Source organism: Canis aureus, chromosome 3 (assembly GCF_053574225.1).
Source record: "Canis aureus isolate CA01 chromosome 3, VMU_Caureus_v.1.0, whole genome shotgun sequence".
Taxonomy (NCBI): domain Eukaryota; kingdom Metazoa; phylum Chordata; class Mammalia; order Carnivora; family Canidae; genus Canis; species Canis aureus.
The window spans coordinates 79,138,099-79,158,449 of NC_135613.1; the positions used below are offsets into that span (position 1 = coordinate 79,138,099).

General features: G+C 37.0%; 1 protein-coding gene across 1 annotated transcript; it reads right to left on the reverse strand.

Moving 5' to 3' along the window:
* Positions 1-843: 843 nt before the first annotated feature.
* On the reverse strand, positions 844-1,776 carry LOC144305887 (olfactory receptor 8B3-like). The gene has a single exon (XM_077885022.1). The coding sequence runs from the start codon at positions 1,774-1,776 to the stop codon at positions 844-846; it is 933 nt and encodes a 310-aa protein (XP_077741148.1).
* Between the last annotated feature and the right edge of the window lie 18,575 nt (positions 1,777-20,351).

The window sequence follows — 20,351 nt, forward strand, 5'->3', positions numbered from 1 at the left end:
ACACCTGAAACCAATATTACACTGTACATCAACTAGTGGAATTTAAATAAAAACTTGAAATAAAAAAAGAAGAAAGTAAAGCAAAATAGACTACATAGAGTAATAGACATGAACCAGAAAGCTAAGAACTTAGTCTAAACTTTTTCTTTAAAAGCTGTGTGAAAAAAATAAAAAATAAAAATAAAAAAAATAAAAGCTGTGTGATTTTAGGTAAATCTAACTATACTAAGTTTCACTTTCCCATCCATACAATAAATATATTTTGATGATCAGATATGTGTTGGTTTGACTATACAAAGGTAAAAAGAAAAGTCTGTGAAAAGACTCTTGGTATGTGATGTTTACATATGCAAAATGGATTACCCTTGATTGTCATTATAGAATCTTCAACCTCTGCCCTTAATGGAGACATATTCTTGCCAATTGGAGGATGGAAAAATGAGAATACGAATAGAGTACCTGATACATTTTTTAATAACAAGTGGCAGATAAGAGTACCCTCAATAATGAATTGTCACCCTCCTGTAACTTAATTCAATACTTTAAAGACCATTCATCATGTTCCAGAGGAAAAAACAAGTTCGAAATGAAAACAGGAAAAGAAAAAGACAATATGTTTCTTACCCAATGCTATTACTAAGCAGAACAAAAAGATGAGGATGATATTGTGGTATTGGTGAGGAACAGAATAGGACCTACTTTATAAAGACTAAAAATAAAATATGAGACTCACTCTCCCTTTACCGTATTAGGAAAGATAGGAAGATAGCCAATCAAAGTGCTTTATTTACACACAGAATCTCCCTGTGTGTAATAAACTACACAGAGAGAATTTCTTTCTGCTCAAAACTGTCTCCTGTTCAAAGTATTTCTCACAGCAATTTTAATGTCTTTGTTTCTCAAGCTGTAAATGAGGGGGTTCATCATGGGAACCGCATTGGTATAAAAGACAGAGGAGATTTTCCCCTCATCCATAGACCCAGCAGAAGATGGTTTAAGATACATAAATGCACCTGAACCAAAAAAGAGAGAAACTGCAATTACATGGGAACTGCAGGTGCTGAAGGCTTTGGACCTGCCCTCAGTGGAGCTGATGCTCAGGATGCTAGAGAGGATGAAACCATAAGACACAAAGATGGTGACACTAGGCACAATCACATTGATGCCCACCACAATGAAAACCACCAGCTCATTCACATACGTGCTGGTGCAGGAGAGCTGGAGCAGAGGGAGGATGTCACACAAGTAATGGTTGATGGTGTTTGCATCACAGAAGGTCAGTCTCAGCATGCATCCAGTGTGGGCCATGGCTCCTGAGAATGCCATCAAATATGAACCAAGCATAAGGAGGGAACACACATTAGGGGACATGGCAACATTATACAAAAGTGGGTTACAGATGGCCACATAGCGATCATAGGCCATGGATGTCAGCACATAAGCTTCAGAAATACCAAAAAAACAGAAAAAGAAAAGTTGGGTCATGCACCCCCTGTAGGAGATAATATTCTTCTTAGATGTGAAGTGAATCAGCATTTTGGGAGTAAACACAGATGAATAAAAGAGGTCTATGAAGGACAAATTGAAGAGGAAAAAGTACATGGGGGTATGGAGGTGTGGATTCAGCCCGATTAGAGTGACCAAGCATAAATTTCCCAGCACAGTGACCACATACATGAGTAGAAACAAGCAGAACAGGGGGAGCTGGAGATCTGGTAAGTCTGTGAGCCCCACCAGAATGAATTCAGTCACAAGAGAAGCATTTCCAGGAGCCATTCTTCTCTAAAGGGATCTGTGAGCACAAAAGAAAAAGTTACACAGAGAACAATTCAAATTTTCCCACCATATCTCCTCATAAGAGTTGGGTTTGTTCTGGGAATATCTGAGACTAGCCCAACCTGGACTCACAGAATCCCCTTTACTATTATCATGAATCTAGTGATATGAGCATTCCCTCATTAGAGACTTTATAAGCTGCATAAGCAAAGACATTCAAAACGTTACCCACAGCAAGAAGGCCGGTGCTTCCATATGCCAACAGGATTGTTGTGAAAACCAAAGGTTAAGGGAGAAGATTGGACCAAGAGAGAATCGTCTTCTCTCATTTCATTTCTTTGACCACATGACCCTTCCCCTAACCAGTAAATTGGAGGCAACAACCCCAGCAAACTGGTGCTGGCTTCTAATGGGGATTAGATTTGATGTGGTGGGAATGAAGAACATTCTTTATAACTCAAACCTAAAGGACCTAGGAAAGTTTAAGCTACTGCCCTATGTCACAGAGTAAAAACCATAAATGTACAAAAGTGAGAGATCTGTCCATGGAATTGAATGATAAATTGCATCCTTTGAACCTAATAATGTCTCTGAACCTTCCCTGCACCATCACCCTCCCCTCAAACACGTCCTTCTACCAATTTCAGGTAAGTCCGAGGGCTGCAAAACCTAGAAAGAAACTGGCATATCTTAGATCCCTGGACTTCCATCACAAAAGGAAGACATGAATATAAATGGAATTCAGAAACTCACCCTCTTTAGGCAAGAACACCTTGGTCCTTCCTTACCAGAATTAGCCCTGTGGTCCTGAAACGGCAGATTTAGTCCTCAAAGGTTGGCTTGTTTTGATCGTAGGAGCACGTAGCCCACAAGTAATTCTTATGTGTCCTGGAAATCCTTCTGAACCACAGATAGTAACTTCTGACTCTGAGTCCTCTTAAGCAGCACACAGAAATAAACAGCCTTGATTATTATCATTTTTGCCACTTGGTAAATCACAGAAGACTTAAGGTGAGTGGAATGATATAATGTACTCAGTCATAAACAGGGCAGAAGCTTACTCAGTCTCTTCCACAGGGAATGGTTTCTGGTGTAATAGGGTATTGAGGGGATCTATTTACACAAAGGACCATGATGTATCTCTAATTCCTTAGGGACTCAAAATTATACTCAAGGTTTCCCTCTACTGTAGGGATTGGGCATCTCTCAAGGAGGAGACAAAAAGAAATTATCATTTCCTGTTCAGCTAGACAGCAGAAGAGGAAGCTTTAGAACCTCCTAGCCACAATGAACACACTGATTCAAACGTTTTGTGTACCTATTCCCTTTGTAAGAAATCCAGATACTAATTACGGTAATCCTGCCCCCAGTTAAAACATGAATCTAGTCATATTGGAACTGCCAAGAAAATTCTATATCCCCATAGTTATCCTTGCACAGCACTTTCAAACTGGGACAAAACTCCCCAGTTCCTGGCTTCTCCCTGAGGAGGACAAGAATACACCGTGTATCCAATGCCCCAACTGTTATTAGGTCTATTCAGAAAACTGGCTTCCAGATAGTCTGTGTCAGAAAGCAGAGGAGAGATAAGACATGGCATACTTAGCTGCCCAGGGTGAGAGACAAAAGAGATGGTGGTTTGGCTGGAAGTCACCAGAAATCCTCCCACTGGCTCAGTATATAGCAAGCAATTGAAAACTCCTTTCTTACAGCTTCTCTTGGGTGAAGGGAAAAATGTACACCACATGTACAATAGCACAAATTATCTGTGAGCTGGCTGAGGAATTGGCTTCAGTGTTGCTTATTTTAGAACACAGACACAACTTAACACAATGGATGCTTGGGGGTGGGAGTGAAGGAACAACTAAGAACAAAGAAAGAGGATTAACCTGCAAAAACTTGAGAGGCCTCCAGAGTCTCTGACCAAGCATATTGGTGGTACTTTCTTGAGTCCAAGGCAAGATCATGAATATTTGGACAGATCAGTGTTTTGTCTAATGTGCAGACACCAATGCAGAGAGTCTATGAAAATGAAGGCAAGTTGAAATACTTTACAAAAAGGAATAAGAAAAATCTCCACAAATTAACACTAATAAAATGAAAAGATGTGATTTAACTGATAGATAATTCAAAATAACTGTCATAAAGATACTCATTGGAGTCAGAGAACAATACACAAACCAAGGGAAAATTTCAACACAGAGACAGAAAACTTAATATTAAACAGGTGCACATTAGTGCCTCAGTTGGCTAATTGTCTCCCTGGGATCCAGCCCCCTGTCAGCCTACCTGCTCAGCAGGAGTCTGCTTCTCCCTCTATCCCTCCTCAACACTTGTATTCTCTCTCTCTCAAAGAAATAAATAGGTTCTTTATAAAAGTATTAAGCAGAAATCATGGAGCTGAAGAATACAACAACTCAACTGGAAAATTCATCAGGGAATCAAAAGTAAACAAGATCAAACAAAAGATAGGATCACTGAATTTGGTTAAAGGACACCGAAAATTATTCAGTCAGAAAAGCAAAATGAAAGAAGAATGAAAAATAGTGGAGAAAACATGAAGGACTTATTGGATGCTACCACATGGATCAATATATGCATTTCAAAAGCCTCAGCAGGAGGGATTCATGGGTGGCGCAGCGGTTTAGCGGCTGCCTTTGGCCCAGGGAGCGATCCTGGAGACCCGGAATCGAATCCCACGTCGGGCTCCCGGTGTATGGAGCCTGCTTCTCCCTCTGCCTGTGTCTCTGCCTCTCTCTCTCTCTCTCTGTGACTATCATAAATAAATAAAAATAATTTTAAAAAGCCTCAGCAGGAAAGTGAAAAAGAACCAGAAAGCATATTCAAAGAAAAAAAGGCTGAAAAATTCCCAAATCATGGCAGATTCCCAAAACTATGACCTAGAAAAATAAAATGCACAAAACTTGCAATGTGAGTATATGCATATGCAAAGACCAAGGGTCAACCACTTATCCACTCTACATTTTTCGTAACTGAGCTAATCTGACTTCCACCTTCAGACTCAGGTCTATATCAGTTTCCAGAAAGGATGCTTATAGTCAGGTAAGATATAAAATGCTCTAACTCAATATTCTCAGACTTAACACAAATTTACTGGCTGCTGAATCATCTCTACCTTTGAATTATGATTGTGATCTCTGGTTCCTATTTAGCCATTATGCCTCATAATACTTCTGGTGATTGAAGGAATCTGTTCTCTATGTCTACGTACATCAATTTTTCAATATTCCCAAATTAGTATCATCATACAGTTGTCACAAATGATGCCTAAAGGAGTTCTTTAAGAAAAAAGAAAATTGTAAAAGCAACAAGACAAAAGGAGTCCCTAATTTACAAAGGAAGACAAATGGGATTAGCAGCATATCTGCCAAAAGGAACTTGACAAGCCAGAAGAAAGTGACATGATATATTGGATGTGCTGAAAGAGAAAAATTGCAGGCAAGAATATGCTATCCATCAAAGCTATTATTCAGAATAGAAGAAGAGATAATGTATTTCCAAGAAAAATGAAAACCAAAGGAATTCATGACCACTAAACCATGCCTGCAAGAAATATTAAAGGAGACTCTTTGGGAAAGAAAGAATAAAAGTGACAAAGACTGGAAAGGAACAGAGAAAATCTCCAGAAACAACACAAAACAGGTAATAAAATTCATATCTATCAATAATGACTCAGAATGTAAATGGAATGAATGTTCCAATCAAAACACATAGGGTAACAGAATAGATTAAAAAACATCTATATACTGCCTACAAAAGACTCATTTTAGATCTAAAGATACCTGCAGAATTGAAAGTGAGGAGATGGAGAAATATTTACCATGCAAATTGATGTCAAAAGAAGGGCAGAAAAACAATATTTATATTAGACAAATTAGATTTTAAACCAAGGATTGTAACAAGAGATGAAGATGGGTACTATCTCATAATAAAGGGGACTATTCAACAAGAAGATCTAATTGTTAAGACTTATACCCTCAACATGGGATCACACCATGCATATTTTCCTATCACAACACTGTGAAACTTGAAATCAATCACAAGAAAAAATTTGGGAAGACTGTAAATACATAGAGGTTAAACTGCTGCAACTAAAGCATGAATAGATCATCAAGGAAATTAAAGAAGAAATTTTAAAAAAAACATAAAATAATGATAATGAAAACAGAGTGGTCCAAAACATTCGGGATGCAGCAAAAGCAGTCAGAAAAGGAAAGTACAGCAATACAGGCCTACTTAAAGAAGCAAGGAAAAAAAAAAAAAAAAGAAGCACGAAAAACCTCAAATAATCAACCTAACTTTACACTTTAAAAAGCTAAAACAAAACAAAACAAAACAAAAACAAAAAAATAAAAAAAGAAACAAGTGGAGCCAGCAGAAGAGGGAAATAATAAAGATTAAATAGAAGTAAGTGATATAGAAACTAAAAATTAATAGAACAGATCAATGAAACCAGTATGTGGTTCATTGAAAAAATTAATAAAAGTGACTTATCAAAAAGAAAAGAGGACTCAAACAAATAGAATCACAAATGAGAGAGGAAAAATAACAACCAACACCACAGAAATACAAATGATTATAAGAGATTGTAAAAACCTATATGCCAACAGACTGGACAATCTGGAAGAAAGGGATAAATTCTTAAACACACATAAACTAACAAATCTGAAACAGGAAAAAATAGAAAGTGTGAACAGACCAATAACCAGCAAAGAAATTGAATCGGTAATCAAATATCTCCAAACAAAAGTCTAGGGGTAGATGGCCCCACAGGCCAATTCCACCAAACATCTAAAGAAAAGTCAATATCTATTCTTCTCAAGCTATTCCAAAAAGAGAAATAGAAGAAAAACTTCCAAATTTATTCTGTAAGGTCAGCATTACCCTGATACCAAAATCAGACAAAGACCCCACTAAACTACAGGCCAATATTCTGATGAACATGGATGCAAAAATTCTCAATAAAATACTTACAACGTGAATCCAACACTACATTATAAGAATCATTCACCGCAATCAAGTGGGATTTATTACTGCACTGCAAGGTGGTTCAATATTAACGAATTAATTGACATGATACACCACATTAATAAATGAAAGGATAAGAACAGTATGATCTTCTCAATAGATGCAGAAAAAAGCATTTGACAGAGAACAATGTTGATTCATGATAAAAACCCTCAACCAATTAGGAGTAGAGAGAGCATTCCTCAGTATAGTAAAAGCCAAATATGAAAAACCCACAGATAATATAATCTTCAACAGAGGAAAATCTCTGCTTTCCTCAGGAGCGAGAAACAATTCAGGAACAAGAAAGGGATGTCCAGTCTCACCAATAATATTTAACATAGTACTGGAAGTCCTAGGATCAGCAATCAGACAACAAAAAGGAATAAAAGGCATCCAAATCTTCAAGGAAGTTGTCATTCACTATTTGCACATGAAATGATACTCTATATAGGAAACTGAAAAGATCCCACCAAAAAATGGCTAGAACTGATACACAAATTCAGTTAAACTTGTAGGATATACAAGCAATATAGAGAAATCTGTTGCATTTCTGTACAACAATAATGAAGCAGCAGAAGAGAAATCAAGGAATTGATCCCACTTACAATTGCACCAAACCATAAGATACCAAGGAATAAACCTAACCAAAGAAGGATGCCTGGGTGGCTCAGTGATTGAGCATCTGCCTTCAGTTCAGGGCATGATCCTGAGATTCAGGATCAAGTCCCACATCGGGCTCCTCCCAGAGAGCCTGCTTCTCCCTCTGCCTATATGTCTCTGTCTCACTCTGTCTCTCTCGGTGTCTCTCATGAGTAAATGAATAAAAATCTTTTTAAAAAAACTAACAAGGAAAAAAATAAAAATAAAAAAACTAACAAGGAGATAAAGATCTACACTATGAAAATTATAGAATACTTGTGAAAGAAATTCAAAACAACACAAAGAAATGTAAAGACATTTCATGCTTATGTATGGGAAGAAGTATGGTTAAAATATCTATACTGCCCAAAACAATCTACACATTTAATACAATCCCTACCAAATTCCAACAACAGTTTTTATAGAATTAGAATAAACAATCCTAAAACCTGTGTGGAACCACAAAATAACCAAAATGGCCAAAGCAATCTTGAAAAAGAATCCCAAAGCTAGAGGGATCACAGTTCTAGCCTTCAACTCACATTACAAAGCTATAGTGATCAAGACAGTATGGTACTGGCACAAAAGCAGGCACATAGATCAATGAAAGAGAATACAAAATCCAGAAATGGACCCACAACTATATGGTCAACTAATCTTCAACAAAGCAGGAAAGGATACCCAGTGGAAAAAAAAAACACTCTCTTCAATAAATTATGTTGGGAAAACTGGGCGGTGACATGCAGTAGAATGAAACTAGACCACTTTCTTACGTCATACACAAAAATAAATTCCAATTTGTTGAAAGACCTAAATGTGAGGCAGGAAACCATTTAAATCCTAGAGAAGAACATAGGCAGTAACCTCCTTGACATTGGTTGTAGCAGGCTTTTACAAGATGTTTCTCCTGCAGCAAAGGGAAATAAAAGCAAAAATAAACTATTGCAACTTCATCAAAAATAAAACACTTTCACTTGGAGAAAGAAACAACATTAAAAGGCAACATTCAGAATGGGGGTAGGTATTTGTAAGTGACATGATAAATGTGTGGGAAATATCAGAAAAGGAGACAGAACATAGACTCCTAACTCTGGGAAACAAACTAGGGGTGGTGGAAGGGGAGGAGGGCGAGGGTGGGGGTGAATGGGTGACGGGCACTGAGGGGGGGAACTTGACGGGATGAGCACTGGGTGTTATTCTGTATGTTGGCAAATTGAACACCAATAAAAAATAAATTTATTATAAAAAAGGTTTAGTATCCAGAATATATAAAGAACTTATCAAACTCAACATCCAAAATATAAATAATGCACTTAAAGAATCGGCAGAAGGCATGAATAGACATTACTCCAAAAAACATACAAGTGTCCAACAGACACATGAGAAGATACTCAACATCACTCATCGTCAGGGAAATACAAATCAAAACTACAAGGAGTTATCAGCTCACCCCAGTCACAATGACTAAAATTCACATATCAGGAAACAACATATATTGGAGGAAGGGGAACCTCTTATACTACTGATGGGAATGCAAAGTTGTGCAACCACTCTGGAAAACATTATGGAAGTTCCACAAAAAGTTAAAAATAGAACAACCCTAGGATCCAGAAATTGCACTACTAGTTATTTACCTGAAGGACACAAAAATACTTATTCATGGGATATATACACCCCAATGTTTGTAGCAGCATTATTAACAACAGACAAATCATGAACACATCTGAGCATCAGTTTCACCATCTATGAAATGACGACTAAGTTCCCTCTCTTCCTTATCTCACATTACTTCCCTTTGGAATATATAAATTGACAGGCATGACAGGCAGAAAACACTAAAACATGTTAAGAGCAATCATAACACCCTGTCAGAGAAAGACTTTCAATAGCCTCTTCCTTTGATGCCACCAGCCATCCTACTTACTGAGGAAGAGGAGAGTCTCTTTCACACGGAGTATGATTTTCCTGTTTAAGATACGTACGTTGTACACAAAGCCCTGCATATGAACCAACTGCTTCACCTTGTGGACAGCTGATAATACAGTGAAATGTTGCAATGCACAAGAGAAAAGCCAACTATGCCAGACTCAGGGGAAATACCATGTCTGTCCCCAAACAGGGACATTGACTCAACAAAATCAATTTTAAGAAGTAATTTTGACCACATAAGGTTTCTTTTAGAATTTATCTATTCTATTGCTTTAAGAAAATCTACATTTATGTATTTCTCTAACTATGCCTTACTTATATTTGTGACATACACCCCAAAGCTGGGTATTCAGAGGGACAAAATGCTGTGTGTGCATACAAGTAATGTGCACGTGAGTGCGTGAGTACACAGGTGTGTGCATGTGTATGTGTGTTTCCATGAACAAGCAAATGATAAAAACAATAACTATTTCCTACATTTACCTGCTCAGCTCTTCCTCTCAGGAACTGGAACCAGGGTCCATCTACCTGAAAGTGGGTTGCATACCACGCAACCAATGTTAGGAAGTGATCTCATAAAATATGACTTGAACACTGAGTGTAGGCATGTGTGAGTGTGTGTGTTTGTGAATGAGAGATAGTTTAAAGAGGCAGTGTAAGGAGTGAACAATGAGGTTCAATACATTCAAGAGTTCAGCAATTAAAAAGACATGAAACTCAGAATCCCTTGTACTTCTGCTTTTCAAGACACCTTAACTTCAGTGTACCTTGATGATGTTCATTCTCATTCATGCTCACCTGGTCTGAGCAACAATAGCAGCTGCTTACAGAATATTTACATTAAACAAATTCAGAAAATAATAAACTTTGCTTTTGGTCCTGAACAAGGAGGATCATTTTCTGCTATTGCCAAGAAAGTCCAAGTTTTTATAATGATTCAGGACAACTCTGTCCTAGGACATAGGTGCAGACAAATCCCATGACTTACCTACTTTATTGCTAACTGTGACAATTTCAGTAAACTCTTCCGTTTTTCCTAATTTGTTTTATGGCCATTCACATAGCACAGAAATGCAAAAACCATAAGGGATAACTATGTTGTGCACGTAACACACCAGACTTGGTTCTCCTCCTTTTGAAAGAAGTCCAAAACATGCATACTGAGTAAGTAATTAACCAGGAAGCTGTCAGGTAAGTTGTTTTTACAAAAACTTCTCAAACTTCAACTTTAATAAACTGTCTTTAGAAGTTTTATACCAATTTTAATGAACTTTTCCCCCAAATAACATGAAAAAATGGAATTTAGTTCAAAAGGTAGCTTTTATCCTTTCTGCAATAAAAAATTATCATTTTTAAAGTCTTTTTCTGAATTTGAAGAAGATTACATTTGTATTTTGAGGCTTCTCAAATGAAAGATTAGTTTGACACATACTTTTACCTACCTCAAATAGTGATAAAATCAATAACAAATGGATGCATCTTTGTAATGTCTCTAATGAATCCTGAATACCAGCATCACTATTTATATCTTGACATACTTTTTTAAATAATAAAAACAATTTCATTAAAACAGGCAGTAAGTAAAAGAAAACAAACAAACAAAAATGCAACCAAATCCAACTATTTTATATAAATGGAAGTTGTTAATTGAAAATCCAGCATGTTGGGGCACCTGGGTGGCTTAGCAGTTGCCTTCGGCCCAGGGTGTGATCCTGGAGTCCCAGGATCGAGTCCCACATCAGGCTGTCTGTATGGAGCCTGCTTCTCTCTCTGCCTATGTCTCTGCCTCTCTTCCTCTGTGTGTCTCTCATGAATAAATAGATAAGTAAAATCTTTTTTAAAAAATCAAACATGTTGATATGGAGGTTAGGGGATATGGTGTGAGAGAGCATTTAAAACCATGTCACTGAAGAAAAACAAAAAAATATAAGAACATATTATGAGCAACTTTATGGCACAAATTAGGCAATCTGGAAGAAATAGATGCATTCCTGGAAACTTATAAACTACCAAAACTGGAACAGGAAGAAATAGAAAGCCTGAACAGACCCATAACCAGCAAAGAAATTGAAGCAGTAATCAGAAAACTCCCAAAAAACAAGAGTCCAGGGCCAGATGGCTTCCTGGGGGGAATTTTACCAAATATATTTTTTAAGATTTTATTTATTTATTCATGAGAGAGAGAGAGAGAGGCAGAGACACAGGCAGAGGGAGAAGCAGGCTCCATGCAGGGAGCCTGATGTGGGTCTTGATCCCAGGACTCCAGGATCATGCCCTGGGCTGAAGGCAGGCTCCAAACTGCTGAGCCACCCAGGGATCCCTCTATCAAACATTTAAAGAAAGATTAATACCTATACTTCTGAAGCTGGTTCAAAAGATAGAAATGGAAGGAAAACTTTCAAACTCATTCTATGAGGCCAGCATTACCTTGATCCCAACCAGACAATGACTCCAACAAAAAGAATTACACACCAATATCCCTGATGAACATGGAATGCAAAAATTCTCATCAAGATACTAGCCAATAGGATCATTACATTAAAAGGATTATTCATCATTACCAAATGGAATTTATTCCTGGGCTGCAATGGTGGATCAACATCTACAAATCAATCAATATGATACACTACATTAATAAAAATAAGGACAAGAACCATAGGATCCTCAATATATACAGAAAAAGCATTTGACAAAATGCAGCATCCTTTCTTGATTAAAACTCTTCACAGGGATGCTTGAGTGGCTCAGTGGTTAAGCATCTGCCTTTGGCTCAGGTAGTGATCCCAGGGTCCTGGGATCAAGTCCCTTATTGGGCTCCCTATGGAAAGCCTGCTTCTTCCTCTGCCTATGTCCCTGCTTCTCTCTGTGTGTCTCTCATGAATAAATAAATAAATAAAAGCTTTAAAAAAAAACTTCATAGTGTAGGGATGGAGGAAACATACCTCAATATCATAAAAGCCATCTATGAAAACCCCACAGCAAATATCATTCTCAATAGGGAAAAACTGAGAACTTTTCCCCTAACATCAGGAACATGACAGGGATGCCCACTCTCACCACTGTTGTTCAACATAATACTAGAAGGTCTAGTCTCAGCAATCAGACAACAAAAAGAAATAAAAAGCATTCAAATTGGCAAAGAAAAAGTCAAACTCTCATTCTCCGCAGATGACATGATACTGTATGTGGAGAACTCAAAAGACACCTTAAAACTGCTAGAACTCATACAGCAATGTGGCAGGATACAAAATCAATGCACAAAATCAGCTCCATTTCTATACATTAACAATAAGACTGAAGTAAGAGAAATTAAAGAGTCAATCTCATTTACAATTGTACCAAAAACCTTAAGATACCTAGGAGTAAACCTAACCAAATAGGTAAAGGATCTCTACTCCAAAAACTACACAACACTACTTATGAAAGACACTGAGGAAGACACAAAATGACTAGAAAAGATGAATGGATAAAGAAGATGTGGTATATGTATACAATGGAATATTGCTCAGCCATTAGAAACGACAAATACCCACTATTTGCTTCAATGTGGAGGGACCTGGAGGGTATTATGCTGAGTGAAATAAGTCAGTTGGAAAAGGACAAACATTATATGGTCTCATTCATTTGGAGAATATAAAAATTAGTGAAAGGGAATAAAGGGAAAGGAGAGAAAATGAGTGAAAACATCAGTGAGGGTGACAAAACATGAGAGACACCTAACTCTGGGAAATGAGCAAGGGGTGGTGGAAGAGGAAGTGGGCAGGGGGTTGAGATGACTGGGTGATGGGCAATGAGGGGGGCACTTGGCAGGAGGAGCACTGGGTGTTATGCTATATGTTGGCAAATTGAACTCCAATAAAAAAAAATTTAAAAAAAGAAAATATTCCATGCTCATGGACTGGAAGAACAAATATTGTTAAAATGTCTATGCTACCCAGAGCAACCTACACATTCAATGCAATCTCTATCAAAATGCCATGGATTTTCCTCACAGAGTTGGAACAAATAATCTGATGATTTGTGTGGAATCAGAAAAGACCTCAAATAGCCAGAGGGATGTTGAAAAAGAAAACCAAAGCTGGTTGCATCACAATGCCTGACTTCAAGCTCTATTACAAAACTGTAATTATCAAGACAGCATAGTATGGCACAAAAACAGGCACACAGGTCAATGGAACAGAATACAGAATACAGAAATGGACCATCAACTCTAGGGTCAACTACTCTTTGACAAAGCAGGAAAGAATATGCAATGGAAAAAAAGTCTCTTCAATAAATGGTGTTGTAAAAATGGGACAGCCACATGCAGAAGAATGGCACTGGACCATATTCTTACATTATACACAAAAATAGACTCAAAATGGTTGAAAATCCTAAATGTGAGACAGAAATTTATCAACATCCTAGAGGAGAACACAGGCAGGAACCTCTTTGACCTCACATACAGCAACATATTCCTGGACATGTTTCCAAAGGCAAGGGAAACAATAGAAAAAATGAAAAATTAGGGCTTAATCAAGATAAAAACATTTGCAGAGCAAAGGAAATAGTCAACAAAACAAAAATCTGGTGACAGAATGGGAGAAGATATTTGCAAATGTGTTATCAGATAAGGGGCTAGTGTCCAAGATCTATAAAGAACTTATCAAACTCAACACCCAAAGAGCAAAGAATCTAATCAATAAGTGGGCAGAAGACATGAACAGACATTTCTCCAAAGAAGACATACAAACGGCCAACATAAAAAAATGCTCTACATCACTGGATATCAGGGAAATACAAATCAAAACCACAATGAGGGGATCCCTGGGTGGCGCAGCGGTTTGGCGCCTGCCTTTGGCCCAGGGCGCGATCCTGGAGACCCGGGATCGAATCCCACATCGGACTCCCGGTGCATGGAGCCTGCTTCTCCCTCTGCCTGTGTCTCTGCCTCTCTCTCTCTCACTGTGTGCCTATCATAAATAAATTAAAAAAATAATTATTTTAAAAAAAAAACACAATGAGTTACCACTTTACACCAGTTAGAATGGGTAAAATTAAGAAGACAGGAAACAACAAATGCTGGCGTGGATGCTTAGAAAGAGGAACCCACTTACACTGGTACAGCCACCTTGGAAAACTGTGGAGGATCCTCAAGAAGTTAAAAATAGAGCTACCCTTATGTCTCAGCAATTGCACTATGAGGGATTTACCCCACAGATACAAATGTAGTGATCCAAAGAGGCACCTGCACCCCAATGTTCATAGCAGCAATCTCCACGATAACCAAGCTCTTGAATGAGCCCAGATGTCCTCCAGCAAATGAATGGATAAAGAAGATGTGGTCTATATACAATAGAATTTTACTGAGCCATCAGAAAGGATGAATACCCACCATTTACATCAATGTGGTTGGAGTTGGAGGGTATAATGCTGAGTTAAGTAAGTCAGTTGGAGAAAGAAAATTATCATATGGTTTCACTTATATATGGAATTTAAGAAATAGTGAAAGAGACCATAAAGGGAAAGAGGGGAAACTGAATGGGGAAAAACCACGAGAAACTCTTAACTCTGGGAAAGAAGCAGGGTTGCTGAGGGGAAGGGTGGGGGGGGAATGGAGTAACTGGGTGACAGGCATTAAGGAGGGCACATGATGTGATGAGCCCTGGATGTTATACTATATGTTGGTAAATTGAATTTAATTTTAAAAAGAAAGAAAAAAATCTTCTCCATGACAATGGAGTTCCCATCTATCCCTACCCAGCCCAGTTACTGTCAAATGGCATTTATTTATTTATTTATTTATTTATTTATTTATTTATCTATCTATCTATCTTCATAATTTATACTTTTAATAATTCAGACGTATTTCTCTAATTTAGTTTAATTTAGGTATCACTATGTATTTTTATATTTTGATTTTTAAAATATTTTAAATTTGAATTCTTTTAATTAACATATAATGTATTATTAGTTTCAGAGGTAGAGGTCAGTAATTCATCAGTCTTATATAATACCAAGTGCTCATTACATCACATGCCGTCCTTCATATTCATCATCCAGTTATCACAACCCTCCACTCCTCTCCTCTCTAGCAAACCTCAGTTTGTTTCCTATGATTAAGAGTCTCTTGTGATTTGTCTCCCTCTCTGATTTTGTCTCATTTTATTTTTTCCTCTCTTCCCCTATGATCCTTTCTTTTGTTTCTCAAATTCCACATAAAGGAGATCATAAATTGTCTTTCTTTGATTGAATTATTTCACTTAGCATAATACCCTCTAGTTCCATCCATGTCATTGCAAATGGCAAGATTTCCCTTTTTATGGTTAAGTAGTATTCCATTATATATATGCACATCTTCTTTATCCATTTATCTGTCGATAGACATCTGGGCTCTTCCCATAGTTTGGCTATTGTGGCCATTGCTGGTATAAACATTGGGGTGCAGGTTCTCCTTTGAATCACTGCATTGCTATCTTTGGGGTAAATACTCAGTAGTGACCACTTTGTTCTTGTCAACAATATCTTGTTCTGATGTGATTAATTTGAATCTTCAATCTTTTATTCTTAGTCCATCTAGCTAAAATTTGTCAGTTTTGTTGATATTTCCAAAGAACCAACTTTGGGCTTTATTGATTTTCTCTATCGTTTTTTTATTCTCTATTTTATGTACTGCTGTAGTTTTATTTCCTGCTCTAGTTTTATTTCCTTCTTTTGCTAGATTTGTGTTTAGTTTCCTCTTATTTTCCTACGTTACAACTGCATAAGTTGTAAAATAGGTAATGTCATCGATTTGAGATATTTCTTGTTTTTTTTAAAGCCTGGGTGGCTCAGTGGTTTAGCATCTGCCTTTGGCTCAGGGTGTGATCCCAGTCCAGGAATCAAGTCCCACATCAGGCTCCCTGAGTGGAGCCTGCTTCCCTCTCTGCCTATGTCTCTGCCTCTCTCTCTCTCTCTCTCTCATGAATAAATAAATCCTTAATAAAAAATAAAAATGTATTCAGTTGAAAGAAAGAAAGAGAAAGAGAGAGAGAGCCATAAAAGGGGCAGAGGGAGAAGGAGAAGAGACTCCCAACTGAACAGAGACTCCCAACTCTACTGTGTTTTCCTCTTTGCTCCATTGTTTTGTTTTGTTTTGTTTTAAGGTAGTACTGCTTAATTTCCAAAAATTTATGTATTTTCTCATTTTCCTTCTGTTGTTGATTTCTAACCTTATTCTGTTGTGGTTGAAAGCAATACCTTGGGCAGCCCAGGTGGCTCAGCGGTTTGGCCCCGCCTTCAGCCCAGGGCCTGATCCTGGAGACCTGGGATCGAGTCCCACGTTGGGCTCCCTGCATAGAGCCTGCTTCCCCCTCTGCCTGTGTCTCTGCCTCTTTCTATGTCTCTCGTGAATAAATAAATAAAATCTTTTTTAAAAAAGAAAGCAATACCGTCTATGATATTTCTCTTTCCGAATCTACAAAGATTCAATTTGTAGCTTAACATACGATTTATTATGGAAAATACCCATGTACATTTGAGGATATGGATAGTCTGCTTTTATTAGGTAGATGTTTTTATATGTCTGATAAATATAGTTCATTGTGTTATTCAAGTCCTATATTTCTTTCCTCATGTCTGGTTGTTCTATTATTAAGGATGGGAGATATGGTGGGGGGAGCTAAAATGACAGCATAGTGGGAGGACCCTGTGCTGGTCTTATCCCTGAGCACAACTAGATAACTATCAAATCATTCTGAATACTCACAAAATTGACCTGAGTACTGACAAGATAAGCTTCACAACTAGAGGGAGAGAAGAGGTCATATTGAGGAAGGACTAAAAGTGAAAAAGATTAGAAAAAAAATAAAGAAAATATCTAGAAACTATAAGTCAAGTAATAAAAGGGCACCAAATTCATATCTATCAATAATTACTCAGAAAGTAAATGTACTAAATGCTCCACTCAAAAACTTAGGGTGTCAGACGGATAAGAACACATTCATTCATGATAAAAACCCTCAACTAATTATGGGTAGAGGGAACATACCTCAACATAGTAAAAGCCATATATGAAAAGCCCAGGTAATATCATCCTCAGTGTGGGTAAAGTGGAGCTTTTCCTTCATACTCAGGAACAAAGCAAGGATGCCCACTCTCACCATGAATATTTAACACAGTACTGCAAGGCTGAGCCTCAGCAATCAGACAACAAAAATAAATGAAAGGCATTCAGATCTTCAAGGAAGAAGTCATTCTTTTACTATTTGCAGAGCAGCATAGTACTCTACATAGAAAACCCAAAGATCTACAAAAAAACATTGCTAAAATTGATACATGAATTAAACTCCTAGGGTACAAAATCAATGTAAAGAAATCTGTTATATTTCTATATGCCAATAATGAAGCAGAATTAAGAGAAATCAAGGAATCTGTACCATTTACAATTGTACCATAAATAATAAAATACCTAAATCACACAAAGAAGTAAAAGATCTGCACTCTGAAAACTGAGACACCAATGAAAGAATTTAAAGATGACACAAAAAAAATGGAAAGACATTTCATGCTTGTGGATTGGAAGAATAAATATTGTTAAACTGTCCATTCTACCCAGAGCATTTTACACGTTTAATGCAGTTCCTATGAAAATACCACCAGCATTTTACACGCAGCTAAAACAAACAATCCTAATATTTGGATGGAACCCCAAAGATCCTGAATAGCCTAAGCAATCTTGATAAAGAAAAGTGCAATGCATCACAATTCTGTTCTTTAAGTTAAATTACAAAGCTGTAGTGATCAGGACAATAGAGTACAGACACAAAACAGACATGTAAATGAAAGACATAGAACTGAACACCCTGAAATGGACCCACAATTATATGGTCAACTAATCTTTAACAAAGCAGGAGATAATATCCAATGGGAAAAAAAAAAGACAATCTCTTCAACAGATTATATTGGGGAAAAGAGGACAGCAACATACAAAAGAATTAAACTGGACCATTTTCTTACACCACACACAAAAATAATTCAAAATGTAAGAAAGATCTATATGTGAGACAGGAAACCATCAAAATCCTAGAAGAGAACACAAACAGTAACCTCTTTGACATTTGCTGTAACAACTTCTTACTAGATATGTCTCCAGAGACAAGAGATACAAAGCAAAAATGAACTATTGAGACTTCATCAGGATAACAAGTGTCTGCACAGTGAAGGAAACAACCAACAAGTAAAAGGCAACCTTCAGAATGGGAGAAGATATTTGCAAATGATAAAGGGTTAGTACACAAAATATATACAGAAATTATCAAAATCAACACCCACAAACAAATAAACCAGTTACAAAATGAACAGAAGCCATGAATATACATTTTTTCAAAGAACACATACAGATGGCCAAAAGACACATGACAAGATGCTGAACATCACACATCATCAGGGAAATACAAATCAAAAGTACAAGGAGCTATCACCTCACATCTGTCAGAATGAATAAAATCAACAACATAGGAAACAGCAGATGTTGGTGAGTATGTGGAGATGATAAGGGGAACCCTCTTACACTGTTGGAGAGAATGCAAACTGGTGCAGCCACTCTAGAAAACAGTATGGAGATTCCTCAAAAGGATAAATATAGAACTAACCTACATCTTACCAATTACACTACAAGGTATTACTGAAAGGATACAGAAATACTGATTAGAGGTATACATGCTCCCCGATGTTTAGAACAGCATTATCAACAATAGCCAAATTACAGAAAGAGCCCAAATATCCATCAAGTGATGAAATTATAAAGGATATGTGGTATGTGTGTGTATTTTTTTATTAGCCATAAAAAAGAATGAAATCTTGCCCCTTTCAAAGACATGAGTGAACTAAAGAGTATTATGCTAAGTGACATAAATAAGTCAGTAAAAAACAAATACCATTTGCCTTCACTCCTATGTGGAATTTAAGAAACAAAACAAACGAACAAAGGAGGAAAAAAAGAGAGGAAAACCACAGAACAGATTCCTAACTAAAGAAAACAAACAGGATGCTGACGGGTAGGTGTGTAGAGGAATAGGTTAAATGGGAGATGGCAATTAGAGAAGGAACAGGTTGTGATGAGCACTGGGTATTGTATGTAAGTGATAAATCATAAAATTCTACACCAAAAACTAAGGTTTCACCATATGTTAACTAATTGGAATTTAAATAAAAACTCAAAACAAGAGAAATGAAGTAGAGCAAAATAGACTACAAAGAGTAGTGGATGTGAAATCAGAATGCTAAGAATTTAGTATAAACTCTCAGTTTATAAAGCTGTGTGACTTTAGATAAATCTTACTACTCTTAGCTTCACTTCCCAGCCATACAATAAAAATATTTTGATGTAGGTTAGTTCTACATTTATCCTTTTGAGGAATCTCCATACTGTTTTCTAGAGTGGCTGCACCAGTTTGCATTCTCTCCAACAGTGTAAGAGGGTTCCCCTTGTCATCTCCACAACTCACCAACATCTGCTGTTTCCTATGTTGTTGATTTTATTCATTCTGACAAGTGTGAGGTGATAGCCCCTTGTACATTTGATTTGTATTTCCCTGATGATGTGTGATTGGTTTAGCTGTACAAAGGTAAAAAGGAAAAGTCTGCCTAAAAAATCTCTTGATATGTGATGTCTGCATAAGCAAAATGGATTAACGTTGATTGTCATTATGGAACCTTCAACCTCTGCCATTCAAAGGAGTCGTATTCTTCCCAATAATAGGATGGAAAAATGGAAATACAGAGTATCAGATATATATTCTAATACCAAGTGGCAGAAAGAACAATCAATAATATAATGTTACCCTCCTGTTACCTAATGTAATACATTCAAGATCACTTACCATGTTCCAGAAGAAAAACAAATTCAAAATACAAATGGGAAAAAAAGAGACAACGTGTTTCTTATTTAATGCTATTAGTAAGCAGGAAAAAAAAAAGGGGGAGAAGATATCGTGGTATTGGTGAGGAAAAGAAGA